At 41.0% G+C, this 24326-nt stretch overlaps 3 protein-coding genes across 7 annotated transcripts in view; 2 read left to right on the top strand and 1 right to left on the bottom strand.

Annotated features, from left to right (window-relative positions):
• GALNT15 (polypeptide N-acetylgalactosaminyltransferase 15) overlaps positions 1-8517 on the top strand; it is a 31839-nt gene extending 23322 nt beyond the window's left edge. For both annotated transcript variants that reach the window (XM_048302376.1, XM_048302387.1), the window contains exons 8-11: positions 1449-1580; positions 2619-2720; positions 3581-3721; positions 4647-8517. In XM_048302376.1, the coding sequence (XP_048158333.1) occupies positions 1449-1580; positions 2619-2720; positions 3581-3721; positions 4647-4793 (522 nt within the window). In that variant the 3' untranslated portion in view covers positions 4794-8517. The remainder of the gene's footprint in view (positions 1-1448; positions 1581-2618; positions 2721-3580; positions 3722-4646) is intronic.
• Positions 5602-24009, bottom strand: DPH3 (diphthamide biosynthesis 3). 2 transcript variants are annotated; one of them, XM_048302450.1, is made up of 3 exons: positions 23895-24002; positions 23720-23794; positions 5602-10810 (listed from the first exon to the last, which is right to left on the bottom strand). In XM_048302450.1, exons 1-3 carry the CDS (start codon positions 24000-24002, stop codon positions 10685-10687), a joined length of 309 nt encoding a protein of 102 aa, XP_048158407.1. In that variant the 3' UTR covers positions 5602-10684. The 2 variants fall into 2 exon arrangements, with proteins under 2 accessions (XP_048158407.1, XP_048158413.1); XM_048302456.1 differs by lacking the exon at positions 5602-10810 and adding an exon at positions 21736-23270 and having other exon boundaries at positions 23895-24009.
• The window catches only part of OXNAD1 (oxidoreductase NAD binding domain containing 1), a 19863-nt gene continuing 19537 nt past the window's right edge, over positions 24001-24326 (top strand). For all 3 annotated transcript variants that reach the window (XM_048302429.1, XM_048302422.1, XM_048302421.1), the window contains exon 1: positions 24001-24100. In XM_048302429.1, the coding sequence (XP_048158386.1) occupies positions 24001-24100 (100 nt within the window). The remainder of the gene's footprint in view (positions 24101-24326) is intronic.

Genomic DNA, 24326 nt, shown 5'->3' with positions numbered 1-24326 from the left:
GATTTACTGCCATTGCCTTCTTCAGCCAAAGTAGAGTCTCATGAGAAACATCTCTTTTTAGGGGAAGCATTTTAATTCTCTCTTCCCCTTTTCCAGGAAAACCTCTAGAGGACAGGTTTGTGTGGTGCAGAATTGCTAAACTTTGTTGTTATGGTTATTGAATCTAAGACTGACACTGAAGTCTGAGGTTCTCTTTAACATACTGCAACTGTTGAGCTTTGCCTGTGGAGTTTACAAGGGCTGGCAAACAGTGCCACATGGAATGATTGATCTCTGCCTTTAGAGACTGATATGTCAACCTTTGATCTCCAAGGCCCTTCATTTGTCAGTGTTTTCCATGCTGCAAAGTCCTTTTCTTTCTTTCTTATGGATATAGAGAAATAGCTGGTCTGAGAAAAAGTTATTTACAGACAATTCTCTGCTTATGTTGCCAATCTTAATTTTTGACGAAGAAATCCAGACCAGTTTCCTGGAATCTCATCCCAAACTGCATTTTTAAAAAGTAGAAACATGAAGGGGGAGATCTACTGCTGGCAAGAGAGAGGAGAGTTTTAAGGGTTGTTAGATGTTTTTAATATTTGGGCACTGAGAGATTTAGAAAAGTGTTTTGTGTGGTTTTGAAACTGAAGAATTAGACACGTAAGTGCTTAGAGGTGTTGAGAACCTTGTTAGTCATCATTAGTGCTAAATACCCTCAAATATTCAGACTGTCAGTCCTTTGCAGTGCAGATGCCTGTAGCTGCACCAAGGGTTGAAGGCATTTGTCTTTTTTCATAACAGAGTTGCTACCAGGAAAGTTGAAAGTTGATATTGTGTCTTTATAATTCAAGAAAACAGAGAAATCATAGGAAAAGTTTTATGCATTTATAGCTGTAAAACACCTTTGTTCATTAGATTTAGTAACTGTCAGATAATAGACAGATAATAGGTAATAGACTATATTTTGGGCTAAATTCTGTCATCATGTATTCCCTCTGATCATAGAGGACTGACAGTAACTGGGCTGTTAAAGGCCAGGAAATTGAGTTTTTATCAGCAGGAAAAATTCTGTACTAAACGGCAATCTAATACAATCCCACTGAATTTCAGTGCAACAAGTATCCAACTTGGTCCTGACTTTTTAAAATAAAAATACGACAAAGACTGACTTATCTTGCAGTATAATAATCATTTTTAGAGGAAATACTTATTTTCACAATGTATGCTGCTTCCGAAACACTGCTGTCATAATGCCAGACTTTGTCTGTTTTAGCACAAATTTTGAGGAAGGCTATAGCTGAACCTCCCCCTTTGCATACTCATAAGAGATACATATCAATAATTATAATATTCAGGATAGAAAAGGTGGTAGAAATAATTCCTGTGAAGTCATTTCCACTCCTAGCATCTCTAACACAAATACACTAGTAAGCTTGTTGCCCTTATGCTTTCTCCCTTTCCCCATAAAGGCAGAGAAGCCAGACTGCACCGAGCGCCTTCAGCTACAGAAGAGACTGGGCTGTAGAAATTTCCAGTGGTTTGTATCAAATGTGTACCCTGAACTCTCCCAACTTGGAGACACACCAAGATTCTCTGGCAAGGTAAGAAAAAACACACTATAAGGAATGATCTTTTTTTTTGCATTGTTCAGTGTCACTTCCATGTCCTGAGTACTTGGTCCAAACAGGCAATGCAGCCAGGGTGGGGGGAGAAAGAAAAAGAGACAAAGAACTGGCCCAAATTCTCACATAAATGTTGAAAACCAGCCGGGAACTGAACCCAGAGTGTCTGACTCAGTTCAGTGTCACAGCTCAGAGGATCCTAACCTTAGGTTCTTCAGGTGCCATTAGTAAAGGAAAAGAACTGTGTTGCCTCATGCAGATGGCAACACCAACAGTAGCTGAGATATCTCTGTGCTGACCCATGTGCACAAAGAGAAAAAAGCATTTCTTCAGTCCTGCCCTTCCCCAAGGACAGAAGTGATAGTAACAGCAGTTCCCTGGCTGACTGTGTACAGGACAAAATATTCTTAATGTCTGGAGGTTTTTTTAAACACAGAGTTGATAATTATAATTCATTAAATATGAATTTATTCCCAGCAGCCTTACTGGAAGGGAGTTTCCCCCAACAAGGCAACAAGGTCTACCAATTAATTCACACTCTGCTATCTGTAGCCAGATTTTACTGTATCGTTTTACTATTTTATCTGCTCTTTATTTTCAAAGTAACTTAAGAAAGTGTAAGAACTGAGTGTGGATCACAGGAATTGTCACATGTTTCCTTTCTTCTGGAATATCTTGTGTTTTTTCTGACTACAGTGTCCAGTTGAAGTGCAATTTTCCACCAGCATAAAAATTTTGATAGCTTTCTTTTAATTATCATAATAGTTAAACCCAGAAGTGGATCTCTAATCTAAACAAAACTCAATGGGTAACACTGACCCTTGGTGAAACTCTGCCTTTCATATCGCATCAGTTTGCAAGACCAATATGCAAGATCAAGTCTGAAAGAAAAAATATAGTGCCTGATTTATGAACAAAATCATATCTCATAAAGGGATACAATCACAAAACTGTTAGCTGAAGGATATTTTGTTTGTATCCAATTGTGATTTATTTCAGTATAACCTTTACTTACAGCTTTACAGTACTGGTGTTGGCTTCTGTGCAGATTACAGACCTGGAAGAGCCACTGCAGAAGGCTCTATTGAACTCTCCCCTTGCAGTGACAGCCTCACCCAGGTAATGCATACTTTGAGTACATCGGCACTGTGTCAGATCTAGGGAGCCATGCAGAAGACAGGCACTCCAACATGTGAGTGGCTGGGTTGACACTAGTGGAAATACTGGCGCGTTCAAAATTAGGCACGTGCTAAGGCAACGATGCCCACTCTTCTACAGCGGAGTGCCACTTGAAAAATGCCAATGTCCCACCTGTCACTGAGGCAGATACCCACACTTTGCTCCAGAAGACATCATTAAGTGCTCATTTGTTTAGTATATTTGGTAGTGTCTGGGGAACAGAAAGCCTGTGAGCAAAAAATATGTAACAGTTCCAGAATATTGGGGATGAGTTTCCCCATTAGTGACTCAATCTGAAGATTAATGCCTAAACTGCAGTCTAAGGCAGGAGGTAAATTAATGTAGACTCCCAATCTAGCATTAGTCTAGCAAATTCATGCAATAAGAGAAGCCAAACCAATACAGACTGGCTGCAGATATTTACTCCAAGTCCCAAGCGAGTTTTGCTGCTCACTCTGAGCTCAGGATAAGCTGCAGGCACATTTCAAACTGCAGTGTGTGAAGACACTGTGAGAAACACCCTTCTGTTCAAATATTTATTTAACTGGAAAATTTTATGACAGGGTGGGTTTACGTTATACATAATCATAGTTCACAAAGCCCTTTCTTAGGTAAACAGTTATGCCAGAATTAGCTAGCAGGGAGGACTGCTTTGAAGGGTCAAGGCTGTTGGGTCTCTGTCACTCATGTTTGGGTTGCATCTTAACAAACATGTACAGGAAATTGTCTTTAGAATTAGCATTTAAAAATGAACTGGGATGTCCATCCGTCACTTTTCAAACAAACCCTCCCTTTTCCAGCACTTTGAATATAACAGCGTGAAGGAAATCCGGCTTGGTTCTGCTCCGCTGCTTTGCTTTGATGTCAGACATGGGAAGGTTATCCCTCAAAACTGTACGAAGGAGACAGACAGCAGCAACCAGCACTGGGATGTCCAGGAGGTCAGTAGTGGCTCTGCCATGGGGGAAAGGCAGCTGATGGTGACTGTGGGATCATTGTGGAATCACTGTGATTTCAGGATTTGTGTGTGAGGAAGGGATGAGGTATTTGAAGGGCATGTTTCACTTCTGTACCTTTTTCACCCAGAAAAATTAGGATGTCTCTTGCCCATTTACACTGTCAATGTGAAATACATTTAGTTTAGAAATACGAACTACAGAAATCCTACCTGAATTCCTATGTCTTGCTGGCCTTATAGGAATAGAATCAGAATCAGGGGTTGTGAAAATAAGAGCAGGGCAAATCCTTTCCCATTTCTTTCGGATTGAGGAAGGGTTTGAAAATCCTGACCCCTCCCAAATGAGAGCCCTTTGTGAAGCTCTTAATGGGAATCATTACATTTTCTCCTGCATTGTAAGAGAAGAGAAAACTTCCTGTTAGAAGAATTCCCTGTTTTTCAGTGAACTTCACCCAGCAGAGCACAAACTTCTCAGCAAGACTGAAAAATGTCACGCTCTGGGACAGCCTAGGAAAATAGCAGTTACTGTAGTTGTAGGGATGCAGCAATCATCTGGTACAGTTCCTACTGTAATTTGGTTTGATTCCTAAGGGAAGCATTGGTCCTTATGAAATGTTGTGGCCTGTAGTACTGAGGTTGATGCTGATGACAACCTGTAGCCATAGGGAAAAAATAGTGGTGGAAAAGCATTCTGCACCTACCACTCATGTTAGCTTCAAAAGGAACTATGAATATTCACCACGCTCTGGGCACAAACCTAAATCCAGTCATTGTGTTTGGAGTATTGCGTAAAAAAATTTGAACAACCAGTCATTACTGGTGAAATTTTCTGAAACATGGCCTAGCTTTTACTGGAGATCCCTCATTTCTAATTTTTTCTTTCTTTCCCTTCTTCTTTCATCTTGTAGAATGGAATGATTGTCCATGTCCTTTCTGGCAAGTGCATAGAGGCAGGAAAGAGTGAAGATGAGAAGGACTTGTTTTTGTGTGCATGTAACAAGAATGCAAATCAGGTGTGGCAATTTGAACGTTCCCATGGGCTACGTCAGAGATGATGACAGGTCTCTGAAGAGGTCAAGTCTCCAAAGTGTAACATTACTTCTGCTTGGGATTTAAGATCCATTTCCTGCAAGGACAAGAAAGATGTTTGTGTTTGCTGCAGCATGCAGGGAAGTCAGGAATGCCTCTCATTTGAAAGCCCGGCTCTTGGTTAATCCAGCTCTAGCTAAAATTTCTATTTTTTCTGTGAAGCAGGGAATAGAGAGACTGTGAGAATCAATAAATTCTCAACTCTGCTATTGCAGAAGGCAGTTAAGTTTGCCCTTTGAAGGAAACATGGAAAACTGGCTGCCAGACAGCTTGTCTTCAGCATATTCTATGACTACTGAGGATACAGGAAAAAATGTGAGACTTTTGAAATTGTAAGAGGAAGCCAGCCAAACTAGGACAGGAGTTTAGCCTTGTTTTACAGTGCCCTCAACTCATATAAAACAAAATAGGTTTTGTATGTATAAAAGTAATAGATGTTTCCACATGTAATAGCAAAAATTTTGTTTTCCAATTAGCCTGAGCCAAATTTCTACTCTCTGTGAGATTACACAGAGCATAAATTAACAGTTAATTAGGCACTAAATGCTCTAATTGACTTGGAATACTAACAGTCCTCAATGTTTGGCACACCCTTCCTTAAATCCTTGTCCACAGTCTAATTCGGATGAGAGAATGAGACTGAAATATTAACAATTTTTTTTGTTGTTGTTTTAATTATATTTAAGGACAACTCCTCAGGAAACTTTTGTGGTAGTAAGGAGGGTAACAACTTCTCTGCTTATTTGGGAATAGAAGGAATCAGCAGCATCCATCTGCTCTTGTAAAGCCATGGGATGAGCTTATTACTATTATTATTATTACTATTATTGTTACAGTAACAGAAGTACTGGCTGAAAACAGCAAGTGAAGGGAAACAGTTTCAACACTGGCTACCTAGGAAAAAAATATTGGTTTGCTTCCATTTGCTTGCACCTTGAGTTAAGTCTTTCAAGCTGTCAGTTTTAGCCAAGAAGATTGTGTAGATTCTTGCTGTCGTGGGTCTTCAAGATGATCCTGAAAAGACCAAATTTTCTAAAGAAGCTTCTTCTGTAGAGCCTCCATTGCTGCTGACCTGCTGTCTTTCAAAGGAGTGAATGAGAGATGAGGTTAAGTAACAAGAATGGTCTCACACAGTATGCACTAGCCAAGCAAACTTCCACTTCAGTATCTCATTAAGGTACTGTCCATTTTGAAGATAAAATCAGTGATGACAACACTTTCCAAGAGCCTGCTAAGACAGAACAAAGATTTGGGAGTCTTCCCACATCAGCACCACATCTGATTTATAGTGTAAATCAGTTATAGTCCTATGTATATATTAAAGGAGAATGACATCATTAGTGAAACTCTCTTAGGTTTTGAATTCTTTTCAAGAGACAGAAAATTGTGAGGTTTTTTAAATGTACAGCACATTGTTTAGACTTTAGAGAAAGGAAGGAGTAACAGAATATTCTGCTCAGAGCCTTCCAGTCACCTGCTCTCAGTAAATCATAATAAATTCGTACCAAGCATATAAAATTGGTTACAACAGAAGACACAAAGAGCATTCTGTGTTGTGTTGTCCAAAACATCTCCCAGTGTCTAGCTGTCTGCCTGCTTTGAGTGCTACAGATTCTACACTGTGTTCAGGCATCACTCCAATCATCTTGATTACCACTTATGCTTTCTTTAATAGCATCAGAATCTATTACTGCTTCTGCTGTGTCATTTAAAATTCCCGGTGACATTCTGGAAATTGCTTTAATTTTCAGCTGAGAGGATGGTAGAAACCTCTTCCAGAACACCAAGTGATCCCTGACCATTGCCCAAATCTAGGGTGAGAAAAGAGAATTTTTTAATTGCATAAAAGCTGAGTAAAATGCTTTTGTTAATGACACGTGATTCCTTTATTTTAAATTATAAGTATGCCAGATTTTTTTATTATGTATTATTTATTATATTTTGGACACTGCACTGGGAATATAATCCTTCAGAATTTAGGTAAATGTTAAAAAAATGTGTATACAAATATGGTAATTGAACACAAGTGATATTTATCACGAAGAATGAAAATATTTTTTAGAGGGGAAATGTTTGGAATTAAATTTCAGAGACATTGACATCTTCATTTATACTACTTTTTAACATAATGATAAAAGCCTAGAAAGTAAGGTTTGCTGTAGATATATGTACAATAGAAAAATATGTTACCTAATACCTCTTCAAAAACTAAAATGAAAATATATGATGCAGTACCATTTAGAAAATAATTGTTAATACACTTGTTTCACTTAGTAACAGAGTAAATGTGTGTTTGGTTTCCAAGGGAACTAAATTCCAGAGCATGGGCCAGAAGGGAGCTACAATGTGGTCTAGGAGGTCTCCGTACTAAGGCAGCCAGGGGACATGGATTGTGGAGCACACTTCCCTCTAATATAAACATAACTTAGTACACACAAATTTAAAAAACCAAAGGCAAAGCATCTATCCCTGTTTTGCCTAGTTTTTCTCCTATACGCCTTTTAAATGAATTGGTTGCTTGTACCAATACTGTTTCCTCATTGTGGTCATTTAGACTTTGCCCCTGTGGTTAGATCCATCATCTAAACTCTTCTCCTCATGGAACTGGGCTCAACAAAGAGTGGCAGCTAAGGATGCTGATATGTTTTCCTCATTTTTACCCAACTTTCATGCAATACTAGCAGACAATGATGTTTTGAGCACCACAAAACATGGAATTACTTTCAGTTCTGTATTTAGACAAGGTCAACATTTCAGGTTCCACTAATTCCCAGTGACAGGAGAAAACTGTAAGGACAAAATGTTTCATGCAAGAATGAAGCAGTTTAAACTTTGATGGCCTCTGAAGCAGAGCCTCAGGCAAGAGCAAAGGAATTCCAGCATAACACGAATAAATATCTTAGAGTGTAACTCCACCTGTTTCTTTGAATTGTGCAACTCAGGCACAGTGAGTGCTTTGAGCCAAACCCACCCATGAAGCTGAGCTAAAAGGTCAGATTCAAGAGCAGGTCACCGTTCAGTGACAGCCCTTACTAAACAGCCTGGTTTATTCCTCTCCCAGCTCATGGTAAATGGAAGAAAATGAAGACTTGAAATATTATTCAAAGTACTTTTAAACCGAGCCCCAGTTGACGCAGTCAGTGTTGGCCCTGGGGCTGGCCATTGGGGTTTGTCCTGTTAGGTGAGGCGCCATCACTGACACAGAGAAACAATAGCAGCATTTCTCTCCATGTGTTAACCTGAAGTCTAAATGGGGAAAGAAGGTTTATCAACCTTCATGCTAAATCCTGTAGCACAGAAATGTTGAGGGTATCTCTCAGTCCACGTGTAAGTGCTTCCAGGTCCTTCCTTGGAGATGTTCATTGAGCTGTAATACTGTCTGCTGATTAAAATGCAATAGCTTCCATTACTGATCTCCTCAGGAAGGAATGGAGCTATATTCAGGGATCTAAGACAAGAACAGTAACAGCCTGGGTTTCCATAACAGCTGGAAGGTGACATGTGAGTGAGAGCTTTCAGATTCTGACTATCTCATTTTATCTCCAGCAGTTTGATTCAAACTGCAAACATATTGGAAGAGAGTAAAAAGAAGTGTTTTGCAAATAGGTAACATGTTTTTAAGTCCATGTTTTTAAGCTATGCAAACTGCAAGTGTCTGCCCTGAATAAAGTGTATCAGTGAACAGAAAAATGTATTTTTATTTCCTTCATTGTGTTATGATTTCTTAATGCCTTGTTTTCCTCATGCTGCAGCACAGCTAGTCTGCAAAAAACCCAGTCGGAAAGCATCCAGTGACAATACCCTCATTTAGCCATCACCTGACAGTCTTACAGAAATGTACAGGAGGACTTGCCCCTGCCAGCATCTTAGAGGGGGCTTGATTTTGCAGACCTTTGCCATAATTTCCACTGGTTTCATTAGAAAGGTCTGAATAAGGACTCCAAATGTAGAGTCCCTGGAAAGCATGAACTCTGGCATACTCTTCAGGCAGCTCACAGCTGCTTATTCACCAGGTGGTTTGGAAGGATGTTTTGGAAAAACAATCTGGCTACATGACTTGAGAGAGCAGCCATAGTAGTTTTGCTATCTTTCTAGCTGCTAATTTTAATTTTTTTTTTTTTTAATTAGCTAGCACTCTTGGGGATTATTATGCTTTAGACACATGGAACAGGATTCACCTCTGCTAAATGGGGCCGCCTGAACAGTAGTCACAACTGAGGTAGTTGTCTAAGTTTCTTTTACTGGTGAGCAGAGAACACTTCCAGAGGTAACCAATGGCAAGTACTCAACCAATATGAGTAAATCACTATCTAGAAATGCTTGCTTTCTCTGCTGATTAGGGAGGGATTCTTGATGATTAATTTAGATGTCATATATAAATTTTAAACTGGAGTTAAGTGGAAGGAAAATAATCCCAAAGGTTCCCCAGGCTAAAATCCCTTCCAGGAGCCCAACCCCAGTGCCCAGCTCTTCCAATTCCCCCAAGATCTGGCTTCAGGCACAGAGGTGACAGCCAAGAACAAACTTGCTACCATCTGCAGTTTCCTCAAATGAGTTAAATCCAACAGCACACTTTTCCAAGACAGCTTCTTTGTTCACAAACTGAGAGACCCCACTGTGTAGGATGCTGTGTTACAGCATGATCTGGTCCCAAAGGAATAAGAATTTAAATTTTCAGAAGTGTCTCTATAATATTTTTAAGATGTTAACTCTAATATTAATAATAAATGTTCTATAAATTTCTGCTGAGTAGGCTGGAAAGCTGCAGCATAATTTTCATGACACAGAACAGATACAGGTGCCAGGATTGTTTGCAAGGTTCTTCTTAGCTTGAACCTAAGTTACAGGTAGACCAGCCTAAGTAAGGGCTGAATGCATTATTCAGTTTCTAAGTAGCTGTACAGTGACCTTTCCTAGAATCCATGACCTTTGGTAATACTATCGTGATATTTATTTATACCAATGGTAATTTTGTGTTACGAATTGAGAAAAAGGTGAAAGTAATCAACTTTTTTAAAATATGCATAATATAAAACCACCAAATATATTTTAAAATATCTAACTTATTTTGTGCAATTACTCAAAAGATTGCTCTCGCATTTATTAGTCCCTCAGTCTTACAGACTGGTAACAAATAATCTAATAATGTCACTTACATTGTTACAGGCATAAATGAGCTTTAAAGGATTACATCCTTTAGTATTGTATTTTTCACGGTATTTTTTATTCACTTCTTAATATGCTATTAGGTGAAAACTGGGGGTTTTTACAGCCTCTTTTTTATCATTTAATGTAATAATTACACAAAAAATTTAATTGCAGCTCTGAAAGAAAATCAACTGATACTTTGATGTATCAGGAGTTCAAGATGGAGAACATCAGATATTTATATCTGAGTACAAGCCATTGGAAGGCTGCTTCTGTCAATCACCCTTTATACATCTAGTTTGGGATTACTCTGCAAACCAAAAGTGGTCAAAAGCTATAGCCAAACCAAAATGTTTGATGCAAAACAGCCCTACAGAGACAACAGGTCATTGCATTACTGTCACCCTCTTCTGCTTTCCCTCTTATTAGCACACAATTTGCCTGCTTAGAAATCAAGAGCCCAGCAGTGAACAGAGTTTAATAGTCAAAATATTTCAAGCGGGCAGACACATAAAACCCATCACGTCAATTAAAAAATAAGTCTTGAAGGAAATTTCTCATTGGACAAGTTGTCTTATAAACTCCTGGCTTTTTGTTGTCTTACCTAGCTTCTCTGTGTGTCATACTCATCAAAAACTTACCATCTGTGGTGCCAAGAGCTGCCTTCGCCTACAAATCAGTCAACAAACCACAGAGCCTGGAAGACCACTTAGTCTGGCTGAGCACTGGTGCTTCCTGAGCTCACGCAGTCCAGCTGACGGATCCCTGGCTGCCATAGCAAGCTCCCAGACACTGGCAAGAGCCATTTCTTCAGGGCAGTTTGCTGTTGATTCCTCTGTTTGCAGAAGCAAAGGAAACATTAATTTCCTAGAGCAGCAACCTGCGGTCAGTCTGTGGTGTCTGCGTAGATTCGCACGCGCACAAGCCCAGGAACAGAGCCTGGTGCTGATGCTAAGGAAATAACTTTTAGTTTTACATAAACAATGAATGGTTTCGGGTCCAGCTCCTGCTGTTGGAACAACCTTCTGCGTGCAGCCCGTGACAGAACTCTTAAGATTCTCTAGTGCCAAGAACAACTCTTAAATCAGCGACGAGAGGAAAGGGTGAAACAAAATAGGTCTTGACACTGGAAAATAACTTGATAAGCAAAGTAAGAACAATGAGACCATAATTTGCTAATTACAAGAAGATGTCTGTCTTCTCTGAAAAATATACAATTTTGGCAGTTTCATTCAAGATTAGATGTAACATGATGCTCAGACTTGGCAGACAGTGGTGATTCCATTTTGAGGAGTTTCCAAGGTTTCTGAGTTTGGTTTCAGTGTGGAACAAGACCCACTGTTTTCTCTGCTCTCTGAAACAGAGCTGGGATGCTCACACAGGCAGTGATGAAAGAGGTTCCCCAGGCCAGGCTGCCCATGGCAAGGTGCTGGGTTCTACTTCCTTGTCACCCATCATAAGAAAGAACCTTTTCCTCTGGGCTGTCTTGCTTTCAACACACTGGCAAATTTTGATAAAAAATTGTTTTTCTGGACCTTTACTGCCAGCTCGTGTGAACATGTCTACAACAATTACGTGCTAGCAAAGACCGCAGACTCAGCAAAACAAGGAAAATCATAATTCGATTCTTAACAGAGAGAAAGAATAAAGAGGCAAATGGGAAGAAGTGAATTTCATTTCAGTTCCGAAGTACATCTGTCCATTTCTTTTTATGGCACTGGAACACAGCAGAACAACCCAACTAGGCTACTACAATGACAGCAGCCTCAGGTTTCTGTTGCAAGTACTGGTTCCTAATGACATGCCTGACAAGGAAAGGCTTTTTTACATTTTCATGTGTAGAACTGAACATATTTGCTTCCTGAAGTGGGAGCAGTGAAAAAGGGAATGTGGACGGCTCATTGACATGACTGTCAACCTCAGCAGCAGAACTGAACCAGGTACATAAAACAAACAATTGAGAATCTCTGATTGGAGTTCAAAGTCAGGCCACTTCTTTTACCAGCAGGTGTTGCTGCATTTAGTAGCAATTAATTACAGAAAGGGTTTTGAAGTTAGTGAGGTAATTTTTAAAAAAAACCTGTCTTATTCTCAGTCTTAGGCCTCTGTAACAGATATTATGCGGTTCATGTTGATGTTGTAGTGATTTAAATAAAGTTACAGCTATTGTCAGAAACAGCTTAGATAAGAATGTCCATTTTCAAACATCCTTCATTTTTCCTTTGAATTAGTTACTGTGTTAGAGTGAAAAGCATGAAAACATGAATTAAAAGGCAAGAAGCCTGAAAAAAGATGTCGATGTCCATAACCATGATGTGCTATCTGAAAGACTTCAGGTCATAAAGTGACCTCATGAATTTGAGAAACTTGGTGATTTTTGAGCACTCTGAATTTAAAGACAACATGCAAAGGTAGAGAAATGTGACTTCTAATCTTTTGGGTCCAATTCTGATGCCTTTCCTTCAGTCTGCATAACATTAACGCATGCTGTCCCCCTCCTGGGGGCTTCCAGGACCACAGACTCAGGTCCACCTTGTAAAAATGTTCTAGTCCCAAATTAATGGGTATGTTGTGTCTCCATTCTTTATTGTTTTTATGACCTCTAGTGGCAGGGAAAAAAGGCATTTGTAGAGAAGGTCATCTGGAAAGCTCTTAACACGAAAGCAAATACGGGCAGTATGGCCATGAACTCCAGCCAGTAAGAAATCAATGTGAAAATGCCATTTCTTTAATTAAAATTCTGGATTTTCTCCAGGAAGAGTTATCTCATCTTGTTTTTCTTTATATACAGCATACTGCAAAAAGAATAAACTGAAACAGACCTCTGCACTTGTGGAGGGAATTACACTTTTGTGCTAACCAAGGAACATCATGGTACACTGATTTTTAAAAAAAAGCTCCACTTTCTCCCCTCCAGCGCCCCCAAAAACATCCTACTATTCTTCTGTGCATAAGTGTTCAAATCCAGGGCTGCTACTCAATGAAAGACTGAAGTCTGCCAGGAAAATGACCAAGACATAAAATATATTTATAGGTATTGCTGACTGTTATTTCATACCTGTCAGTAATCTTTTTAGCAAACAGCTATCCTCAATTATTGATATTTCATTACGGGGTTTCAAGGTGACTCTGGATGTCAGATAAAACCACAAATTTTCTGCTTCTTAGTAGGAAGACTGATAAAGATTGGAAATGTAGTGCAGACCATGAAACCCTGTCCTTCCAGATAACTCCCATTTTGACTCTTGACAACAAAAAAATTGGGTTGGGTTTTCTCTGCACCCCTTTGCCAGATCATTGCACCTGTGCCAGTACTGTTAAAACCCCTCAACTTTGTGGATTTAGGTCTGCCAGGCCAATGATTTGTCTCTCTGAACAGAAGAGCATATTAAGCTGCAAAAAGGGCATAGGTCTCATCAGTGCAACTCTATTATTAAAAATGTTTAAAACACACCTGCAAAATAAATAGCAAAATTAGTAAAACCCTTACATGTGGAAAAAGTCTACATCCATTAGAACACAGGAGAACCGTATTCTTTTTTTTCTTGGTTTTGGCAATAGAAAGACACAGCAATGGAGAACACAGCAAGTACCAGCAGAATTGACAAGATGGAAGAGGTATTTCTCACACAGTGATAATGTACAGGTGGTCATCTGTTCTACAGAGACCAAGATTTTTCCAGCTGGACATGTCAGAAAGACGCACAAATCTGTAGCTGAGGTTTTGTCCCTCTTTAAGAGGTTCATCTCATTTACTATGGACAGTCTTGGAATTGTCATTTCTTGGCAGTCACAAGCAATGAATTACAAAATGCTACATCTGTGGGAAAATGCCGGAAAGAATCTGCATGGTAAAGACTGGAAAGTGCAAGAATGAGCAAAAGTAAACAGTATTTCATATTGATAAAACACATTTGAGAAGTTTAAAATAAGGCAGTCGGCTCAGTAAGAAAGTAGACTATAAAACTGAGTAGTTTCAGATTTTCTGAAAAGGATATTTCAGGTGTGGATGTGGCTCCTCAAATCTCAGCAAGGTATTTTGCTCCTGAGTTAGTGTTGGACAACTGCTCAGGAACATCAAGAACATGCGTAACACACCAGGGGAATGTTCAGGCGCATCCAGTGGTGGGAATCACAGCCTGACCTCATGAAGCAAGGTCACTTTATGGTGGCAGAGGCTAATTCCAATCAGGTATCTTACATTTGAAGGGTATTGTAATAGAGATTGTACAGCTGAATTAAATAAGTGCATAGAAAGGATCCAACTGTAATGTAAAGAAAAAAAAAAGAAAATATAAAAAAATACTCATAACATCCCCTGAGAAATTAGATTTTGGAGGAGCCAAAATTACACAAGGTTGGTGTCAAGTGCCAGCCTGGGTGGCAGGATAGTGCAGGGTGAGAAATACTGTGAGATGTCATATTGACTTCTTCAGAATAAAATTAATTATTTCATAAATGATGAAATACTTCAGTTGACACTTTGGGACCAAACTGATTTTTATGAATTTACAATTGCTTTCCCTCTCTCCTACCTATTTTTCAGTTCTGCAAGAGATAAAAAATAAACAAAATGGGAGCTGTATCTGACCAAGGGACGTCACAGAATGTGTCATGAGGCATTTCAAATATGGCTCTGGTGAGGACAATGTCGTGCTCTTAGAAATCAGGGTTTTGTCTGTGCTTCTGTCTCTCCCTGAGCCATAACAGCCTCAGATGGGAATGACACTGAAATGCACTTGCTCAGTCTGGTTTTTTGGCTGACACAGTGAAGCAGCAATCAGACTGAGGCTGAAACATTTATGAGAGAGAGTCATGAAGGGCAAAAAACCCAGAAATGTATTATTTACTGCACATGTTCTTTATTCTCTCTTCATGGGTAATTCATTTAAATTCTGCTCTTCTGTTGGGTGAAGTGGATCTGAAGTAACATCCCTAAAGCCTGCATTACTCCAGATTTGCACGGCTGTGCTGGATGGCAGGATCTGCCTCGGAACATTTTATATAAGCTGTGTCTCAGAGGGTGCTCTATGCCTAGGGCTCAGGATATTCCCAGCCAGTTTAATTTTCACAAGCTGCCCTTGCAAGGCAAGCTGCAAATGTATTTACAGATCTAGCACAATAATTTCCTACTCCTCAGGTTGGTTAACCTGTCAGAAATGAATCTGTTTCTTCAGAGTTCTATTTTTGCAGGTGCCTCTGCTATAAAGGCCTCAACCGTACAAAACTGAACCAGACAAAATGTGCAGACACTTTATTTGGCATGGAAAGAACCCAAGGACACAGCCCTGCTACGGTTGCAAAAATAAAAAAGAATATGGGGAACTTGGCCTTCCTCAGTGGAAACTCGACATTTGGGTGGCCCTGCTGCAGCCTGTGTGGGGCTGGCAGTCACTGTCTCTGAATGAAGAGGCTGACTTAACCTGGATCTCTATCAAATCCTCCCTCTGTGAGACCGTGCATTTGGCAGAAGTACTGACAGAAATTCTCTGGCCAAGAAAGCACAATCAAATCCTGTTAGGCACAATATCTTGAGAAGGGGGTCTATTAGTCTAAAAACTGACAAAGTTTAACTGTGGTTGCTTGGCATTTACTCTGGTTGCTGATTTATTTGAATTCTCCTTCAGTTACGAAAATCTCAGACTTGAAAAAAAGTATCAAGGAAAAAAAAAACGATCTAAGGATCTGCAAGAGTCAGAGTGTTTTTTAGGGGCCAGAATAAATTCTTCCAGTGTGCATCTCCTATACATCACCCCCCACCTGTGTATGCACAGGAGATAACCAAAGAGTCCTAACTACTGGGATACTTGTGAGATTTACCGAGTGAGAAACAAATTCTGAGGTTAGTGCCTGAACAAACAGCTGGGATGGGAAGAAAATCCTTCCTCTACTAAGTAGGAGGAGGTGGGCCCCGAATCATGCATCCCCCCAGGCTGCCCCACTACCCTCAGTTCAGTGTGCATAGAGGAAATCCACACAGGAAAAGCTTAGGTATCAGGCCTCTCTGCTGCTCACCCTTTTGCTCACCCTTTTGCTCATCACAGCAAAATCCCACCTCTAGGTAGCTAAGCAGTTTGTGGTGGAGGTGTAGGGGCCACAGAAGCATATTTTGATGCCCAAGGCAGGGTGCCAGTTTGGTGTGCCATCACCTGCTCTCTTCTGGGTCTTATGTCAAGGGATATTAAAAATACAGTCTTCATTCCAGTTCAAAGCAGAGCTTGAACTTCGTGAACCATCCCTGGCAGGGACCATGTTTAGCTGCTTGCCATGTCCTTTTCCCAGTCCTGTGAGGGGTTGCATTTGCCTGTCACTGCCCCACTGTGCACCCTCCCCAGGTTTGGGAATTTTGATGTTTGTCTCAAAAAACATATTAAGTTCCTGACACCACAGCTTTTACTTGCCCAAGGAAAGCTCGTAGGCTCTGACCTCAGGCTGTTTGCAAAGCCTGTCAAAACCCATTTGTCTAGGAGACAGCAGTAGCAAATATCACAGTTAAGGCTAAAAGGCAATTCTATGCCAAACTCATTCTAGGTCACTAATTTCCTAAGGGTATTCTTCCAAGAAATAGCTTCATCTTGAGTAGTTCTGCAAGAGGAGAGAAACTGTGAGTTATAATTAACCCCTTCTTCACAAGGAAAAGCAAGAATCCTTCAGTCTATCACATTTATCATTCATGATTTATTCAGGCTAAGACTTCCCCCTGAGGGCCAATACTAGAAAACAAAGTTACAAGGAAATAGTAGATTTGAATGAAAGAAAATATTCTTTGCCCTTTCAAAAAGCACACAATTTCATATGTGCATCTTGGGCAGTATCCCTACTTCTTTTAGGAAAGCAAATACAGTGTACGCAAAACTAAAAGAAATCTCACATTGAAAGACTGCATCAACTCAAATAAAAGGCGCCACTGCCCAGAAAACTCAGATAACCATGAGGAAAGCCATGAGACAAGGAAATACAAGAGGCACACAGATGCAGCTTTGAAGGAAGAGATGAAGTAACATAAGAAGTGCAATAGGGCTAATTAAAATGAACATGGAAGGGAAGTAACATATTACAATATTAAACAAATAAAGCCAGCTAAATGATGGGAAGAGTGGAGATAAACCAGTCTTGGACAGTGCTACCAAAATGCATGGAGCCTGCACACCTTCATCAGCCGCTGTTAGGAGGTTGTGGGAGGGACTAGCAGAAAAACCACCTGAACCCATGATACCTCACTTAGATCACCTTGTCTTCTAAAAACCACCTAGGCCATGAGCAAGACACAGAAGGAGAAAGACAAGGTTATTCTAAGCCTTAGATTCTAAAAAGTTATTTCCTTATTAAACATAAGTTCTAAGATAATGTCAGCCCAGTGCTCACCAAGTGTCAAAAAAGAACACCATATGTTAGGAATTTTTGGAAAATAGAGAGCAGAACAAAGAACAAATATCACTATGCAAATGTATGCATGATGCACCTGGGTCTAGAATTGTGCACAGTTCTTATTTCCCTTTCAAAAATGGTGCAGAAAAATAAGGAAAAAATCTAAACAGTCCTCAGTAGGCTAGAGAGCTGAGAGCAGAACACTGTCTCTTCCTATCCAAAAGGTGTCTTTAAAGGAACCCCAGTGCAGTGGGTTCAAAAGAAACAATGAGACATGTCTCCTCATAAAGCACAGTTAACTTGGGCAATTCCCTTCCATGGGATGCAGTGGATTTTAAGTCGTGATGCGGATTCCAGAAGTGATTGGACAAATTCATCGAAACATATGTATTGTTCATGGTATTAAACAATAATGCATCAGTCTCAAAAAGTCCATGACCTTCAAATTGTGTGGGAGGGTTTTAGGGAAGTATCCCCAAATGCTTGCATGGACTCTTCATTAGCTGCTGGGCAGTGCTGGGGATGGGATGGGACCAAGAAGACCTTGGTCTGCCCTGGGACAGTCAGTCCTGCTCTGATGCACTTACATATTTTGCTGCCACAGTCCAGCTCAGCCTCCAGGACAGAAGCTTTCCTTACTGGCTCTGAAATGACCCTCTTGAGTAGTTCTGCAAGAGAGACTGTGAGACTGACAGGTGTTTTGTCTGGATCTCTGCCTCCAGACTGTTTACATATCTAAATTCAAAGTCTGGTTCTAGCTAAGGGATGTACACCAGAACCCATCAATGTGGGAAGACCTGTGCAGTGCGCTGGGGGCCACAGAGGCTTCTGCATAATATAAAAAGTCAAATGTATTCTACCCTAATGAGTGAGCAAGTAGGATAAGTAAGGGCTCATGTTTTATCTACTTTTTTTTGTCATTAAATGAACATTAATCTTAACATCCGTCACAGGGCAAAAAAATCAGTTCTAATCCATTATAGAGTGATAAAAATGATAAATTTATGCTGCAGTCTTGCTATTGTCTAAAACCAAATACCTTAAGACAGTATTGTGTTGCATATGTACGAAATTTTCACGGAAAGAATCAACAACAGGCCTATGATCAGAGACATGCAGAAATAAAAACTGCTAAATAGTATCGTTTTCAAGATGGGGGGGGGGGAAAAAAAGCCCTCCCCTGAAAATTGTAATTTTTTTCTATGCAGTGTGAAATAGTCATTGTTACTAAAAGTATACCAGAAATTGGTATTTTGTATAAACACCATAGGAGTTCATCCACAAAGATCATGCTAAGAAGTGGTGCAGCTATTTAGTGTTCTGGTGGATGGAAATCTTTTACTGGAAGTACTGAATGTTTCAAAAAGTTGTCCTCTGACTTGTCCAGAAGGACAACTGAGACCAAAATAAAAGCATTTGCCATGGAGCAGGAAAGGCCCTGAATAGGTCATGGAAGAAGTGACTTATTGCCAGCTCCTGCTGATTTTACCTTGAGTCTTAATAGTTGGATCTTTCCCTAAACCAACAGGTTCAGCAAACAACAAGATAAGTATCTCAGTTTTGATATAAAAATTAAAAATTACCACCTTTGGATGGGGCACCTGTGCTCTGACCTTTGCACTCCACCATACCTTCAGGGCAAGCTTCTCTTGCCTGGCTGCACGCACTGACAGGGTCAATGGCACAGCAATGATTTTGCACATGACAGGAAGCCTGTGCTGGACTGGTAAGCTGCCAAGAATTTTGGAGAGGTGACCTGGTGTGCAAACAGATCAAAATGGTGACAGCAAGGGGTGGGAAGGAGTGATGATGGGTCACTTAAGGTTCTATCCTTTTGGTTGGTCCCTTTGACCCACTTCCTCCCTGACCACAGGTGGCACTGTGACAGCTGTTTTCGCTCTTGGCACAGCTTCTCTCAGTTGTTGCCTCTGTCACTCACCAGGTTTGACCAGTTTCAGGGCTCATGAGCCCAGCATCTTCACAGGATCCTCTGACTACTGCCATGGCTACTATTGAGAGATATTGAGAAATTAGCATTTTAAGTTACCACGAAGTAGAATCAAAGCAATCCACGTGGAACTGCTAGGAGAAAATTCATGGCAAACTTTAACTACTGCACTAAACATCTTGATAAATCTTATTTGTAAAAACATTTCAAGAAGTTTTCAGTGTAACAAATACCTATCCCTACAGTTAGCATGATCTGAGTGTTAAATTGGAAGAGATGGAAATGGAAGATTCAGAAACTGCTTGTCTTCATGACAATATGCAGTTTTCAGTTCACTAACTTAAATGAAATTTTGCTGGTTTATTTGAAATTAATCAGTATCTGCTTCTTGGTAGATAGACTTGGTGACCTGTGTAATGATCTTTAGCTCTGATGCTCTGCAAGGAAGACTTTTTTTTTGACTGGTGCTGAGAATCAAAATTAAGAACTGTGATGGAGAGAAGATATGTCAAGGTACTTATAAAGGGTCCTCTAGGACACTACAATTTCCCTGATACATGGACAATGAAACAACTGCAACAGCAAAATTAGTGGCCTAATGACCTCACCTCTTGAAGGTCCAGGGTCTGTGTCACAGACTTCTAGAGCAACTATTCAAAACTAATCATGTACACCACTGATATACAGGCACAATGAGCCGGAAGTACATGACCTTCTCAGCAAGTTTCTTTGAAATGCAAACAAGAATCTGACGGATCAGGGAGGCTAAGCCTCTTTAGTTTAATGAAGACCAAGTTATCTTCCATTTCTTCCCATAAAATTGTGGCAACAAGAGCGTACTGCTTGTTTTCAGTGTTACACAGGAGTTCAGAGGTGTTCAACAGTATGAGAAATTTCACAGCTTGAATATCTGAAACTCATCATAAATTGTTTCACCCTCTCTAGTCTCTACCAAGTATGAAGTACTCCATTAATGTTCACGTGATGCTGTTTTCACCACACTGGACTCCTCTGTACAGACCCAAGGACCTAATCAAACACATGATCAATCTGCTTGTCAGATACAAGTAGCAAACAAAAGTCTTCTTTGTGTCCTACACAATTGCCTTTTGAGAAAAAAAGTGAGCTACTGGTTTGTAAGAGCACGTAATACACAAGTAACTCATGAGGGACCAGAGCCTGTGGCGCTCTGAGGAAATCTTGTGACTGAATTCCTGACGAGGGACATTTCTGATGGGTTACTCAGACTGCCCTGACTGGTGTTCTGGAATTACACAGTATGAAAGAATATTTTTAAAAGATGACTGCAATCACTGGAGTCAAAAGCTTCTTACAAGTTAACAAAAGACAAGAGTGGGCAGCCCTTTGGCTTTAGCATTGCTGAGCTTTCATGAAGGATGAACTCTTGCTGCAGGACTCCTCTCTGCAGAGCAGAAGGGAAAACAACAGAACAGCTCAACGGTTTTTAAATGTCTCTCTCAGATTCTCAAAGGGCAACAAAAAGAAAGAAACGTGACACCCATCCTTGTTTTGCCTCCTTTTTGCAAGGAACAGCAACTACTGTCTTGAGTCCCTCAAGACCCTGAAATGAGACAAGAGTTGAAAGTAATTTATGTGTGCAAATGTGGCCACATCCTTTTCTAACAGTCAGCCACACCACCTTTCTGTTGTATGCTGTAAAAAAAACTCCAGAAAAGTATATATCATGCACACTTTGTTAAAGCTTTGATGTACACACTATGTGATCAAGTAATTTTAATGTGCATGTAAATTGCGTTCTACAATTCACACCAGGTAAGAAACTTCAAGCACTGACAGTCCCAACTGATGTAATGAACTAATTAATTTTCCTAAAATTACTTTTGAAAAACCCAATACCTGTATTTCAGATTAGTGCGAAACACAACTAAAAATCAATTAAAAACTTGTTACATGCTATGTTTACTTGGCACCTGCCAAGCAAAATTCAATTGATTAACGCTTTTTACAACCATGCAGGAATTTAACCATATAGAGCACAAATAATTCTCTACACAAGTTTTCTGAGTCAGGAAGGGCCTGACCTTCACTACATAACAAAATCTGGTCAATGATTTCTGCAAAATCTATCCATTTTTAGAGATGATACACTTGGCAACTCATTTTGATGCATTACATCAGAGCATACATTCCCTGGTCTTGCATTTGAAAATTGATATAATTCCTTTTATTTAGAACACCTGTGGAAAAATCATGAAGGTGTTTATGCACTAGAAATCTGAACAGGGGCTTAGGTAGGGTTTCTGTAAGTTTGCCTTACAGCATCTACTGATAGATTGAAAGTTTTTATTAACCAGCCTGAAGAGCTTCCACTATCATCACCCAGCAGCAGCAACTCAAGACCTCTGGCAATCATTGTGGCTGGTGCAGGAACAGAATAAGTAATGGCCCATTATAACCACTGGTGGAATCTTAAACATCTTTATTTAAATAGTCAAAATAAATATTTGATAAGGCATAGCTAACCAAAGTACCACAACATTCATTTTTTTTAAGCACAGATATCAAAGTAACACGAGTGCCACCTCCTGGTTTAGGCATGGAAACACTCAGGGTTGTGCTTACTGCATTCGAAACTTCCAACTAGGTGTAGTTTTCTTTTTCTCTCCTTTTCTTAAAATAACTACAGTGTTCAACATTCACAGAATGCTGTAAGAACAAAAATAACTAAATGCAAGAATCCAGTAAAACTTGCTTATCTTTAGTGCCTGGAGCAAAATAGCTTATAAACTCTTAACAGGTACTTCCCCCCAAATTTAGCCACATAGATGTCAAAGCCTATTAAAACACAGGAATGACCACAAAAATCTTTAAGTGCAGTGGCTTGTAATTCAAGAAGCAGTCGTGGAATCAGTGTGGAGTAGGTTCTCCCACCTCTTTTCTACATTAAAAAAATGCCTTTATTAATTCAGTGAAATGTGTGCATGTCCTATCCAGGAAGTGACAGAATCTAATAAAGGAAGGCTGAGAAATTTACTACAAATGGCACAAAGAACTGCAGCCCATTTTATATCTACTGCAACAGTGAAACCACAAAGTTTTTGAGAAAATAGGGGTAAAATACAACCCACTTCGAGTTCCAGTCCATTTGCACATTAGTAGCTGTGCAGAGGTAAAAAAATAGTTGACTCCATTTCACACAACACCCATAAAAGTATTATCACTATTATGTCAGAGTCATGTGGCAACAATTACCAAAGTTCTTTCAAAGCAACATTAGAAGCAATTTAAGAAACAAATCTGCCCCAACTCAAGCGTTGCCCCCAATGCAGATACACAGACAACTGCACCTTCCTTGTGCTTACAGGAGTAAAAACAATTTACCAGCACTGGGTAAATGTTGGCTCTGGGTCTCTTGTTTTCTGCCCATACGAAGAACACAAGCACACATCCTGGGAGATGCTGCACTGTGTCAACTCTGTATGGCATTGCGTCCTAAGGACTCCTAAGTCTTGCCTCCCAACATTTCAGCTCTCTATGCCATTTCACACTCGCATATAACCACACAAAGCCTGTTTTTTTCCACAGGCTAAGAAGCCACTGCTAGACTAAATGTTGTAATTTTCCCAACTCCACACTCTTCATCTGTGTATTGACCTGCTGTAAATCAGGATTATAATCAAGTCTTCTCAAGTCTTCTGGAATACACAGAGCAACTTTTTTTTTTTTTTTTTTTGAAGTATAACCCCTTGGAACAAAACCCATTCATGTGTTTGATGTCCCAGAAAACCCTCATTCATGTTAGGAAGACAGACAATTATTGCACTTGTAACCCACAGCAGCAAGCATTTCTAGGAGGAGGACCACATCTCTTTCCGCAGTCACCATCCCCATACTTTCTCATCCCAAAGCAGCACAGTCCACGATGCATTCATCAGCACTTGACCAATTCCTTGTTTGGCAAAGGTTCTGCCACGACTTCATCCCGCATGAACTGCTCCTAAAGACAGCAAGCAGGGATTTAGGCGATTTACATTGGTTTTGGATCTCCTCTACCTCAAAAACACCACGAGATACAGCCAGGCTAGAAAACAGAGTGATTTTAAGTGGTATGAATCTGTTTCCCAAAACTTGAAAGCCGAAATCTGCCCACCAGGTGAGAAAAGCTACCAGGCTGCTGCCTGGGCTGCCGGAGTCAGTCACAAGAGCTCTTCATTCACATCACTGACTTCGTCCCGCCTGTGTCCTACCCCACGCCCACCCAGGCACGCGTGTTTTAAAGCCCCAAAACGGCAGAAGGAGACCAGAATAACAAGAGATCAGGCAGGAAACGTAGTCCCAAATCAGGGATTTTTAAACGCTGCCCCGTGCTTCCCGCATGGGGCGGCAAACCGGGACTCAGAGGAACCAGGCTGGAACCGCGTCCCACTGCTCTCCCCGCGCACCCACCTGGTCGTAAATGACGCGCAGGATCAGGGAGCAGCTGGGGCAGGTGGCCACGTCCTCCCCGTTCTCCAGGTCCTCCTGTAAAAGCCCCGGGAGAGCGGTCAGGGCCCCGCCGCCTGCGCGGCCCACGGGCCGCACCACCCTGTTCTCCCCCTCGCCCTGCCCGGCCGTCCCTCACCCGCGTGATGAGAAATCGGTCCCCGCAGGGGCACGGGTAGCTGTAGGTCCCGGTCTCCTCGTCGTACTCGAAGTCCTCGATCTCCACCTCATCGTGGAACACGGCCATGGCGCCGGGAAGCGGCGGGAGCGGGACGGGCGGACGGGAAGAGGCGGCGCCTGACGGGGCAAGCGGGCGGGACTCCCCGTCACGTGATGCGGCGGCGGGTAGGGGCAGTGGGGAGCGGGCCGGGGGATCCCGGGATCCCAGGGTGGGCTCGGATGGGGAGGAGGCAGTGGAGGGAAGGGGAGAGGAGAGGAGGGTGAGGGGCGGCGGGCTGAGGGCCAGCGCGCTCAAGTGCCTCCGGCTCGCCCCTTCCTTACGGCGGGAGTCCCTCACGCCGGTCGGAAGCCGTGGCCGTGGCCGGGCCGCCCTCTGCGGCCGATGGCGCTG

The sequence above is a fragment of the Corvus hawaiiensis genome, chromosome 1 (genome assembly GCF_020740725.1).
Source record: "Corvus hawaiiensis isolate bCorHaw1 chromosome 1, bCorHaw1.pri.cur, whole genome shotgun sequence".
Taxonomy (NCBI): domain Eukaryota; kingdom Metazoa; phylum Chordata; class Aves; order Passeriformes; family Corvidae; genus Corvus; species Corvus hawaiiensis.
Note: the sequence above shows the minus strand (reverse complement) of the source record. Positions and strands in the feature narration are given on the sequence as shown.

Bases quoted from the DNA above. Each gene is read 5' to 3' on its own strand.
- DPH3 (XM_048302450.1), bottom strand. From the start codon at position 24,002: ATGGCCGTGTTCCACGATGAGGTGGAGATCGAGGACTTCGAGTACGAC. The intron at 23,795-23,894 runs GTGAGGGACGGC...GGGCTTTTACAG, and splicing joins ACCGATTTCTCATCACGCGG to GAGGACCTGGAGAACGGGGA. The intron at 10,811-23,719 runs GTGGGTGCGCGG...TTCTGCAAACAG, and splicing joins TGCGCGTCATTTACGACCAG to AGGAATCAACAGCAAACTGC.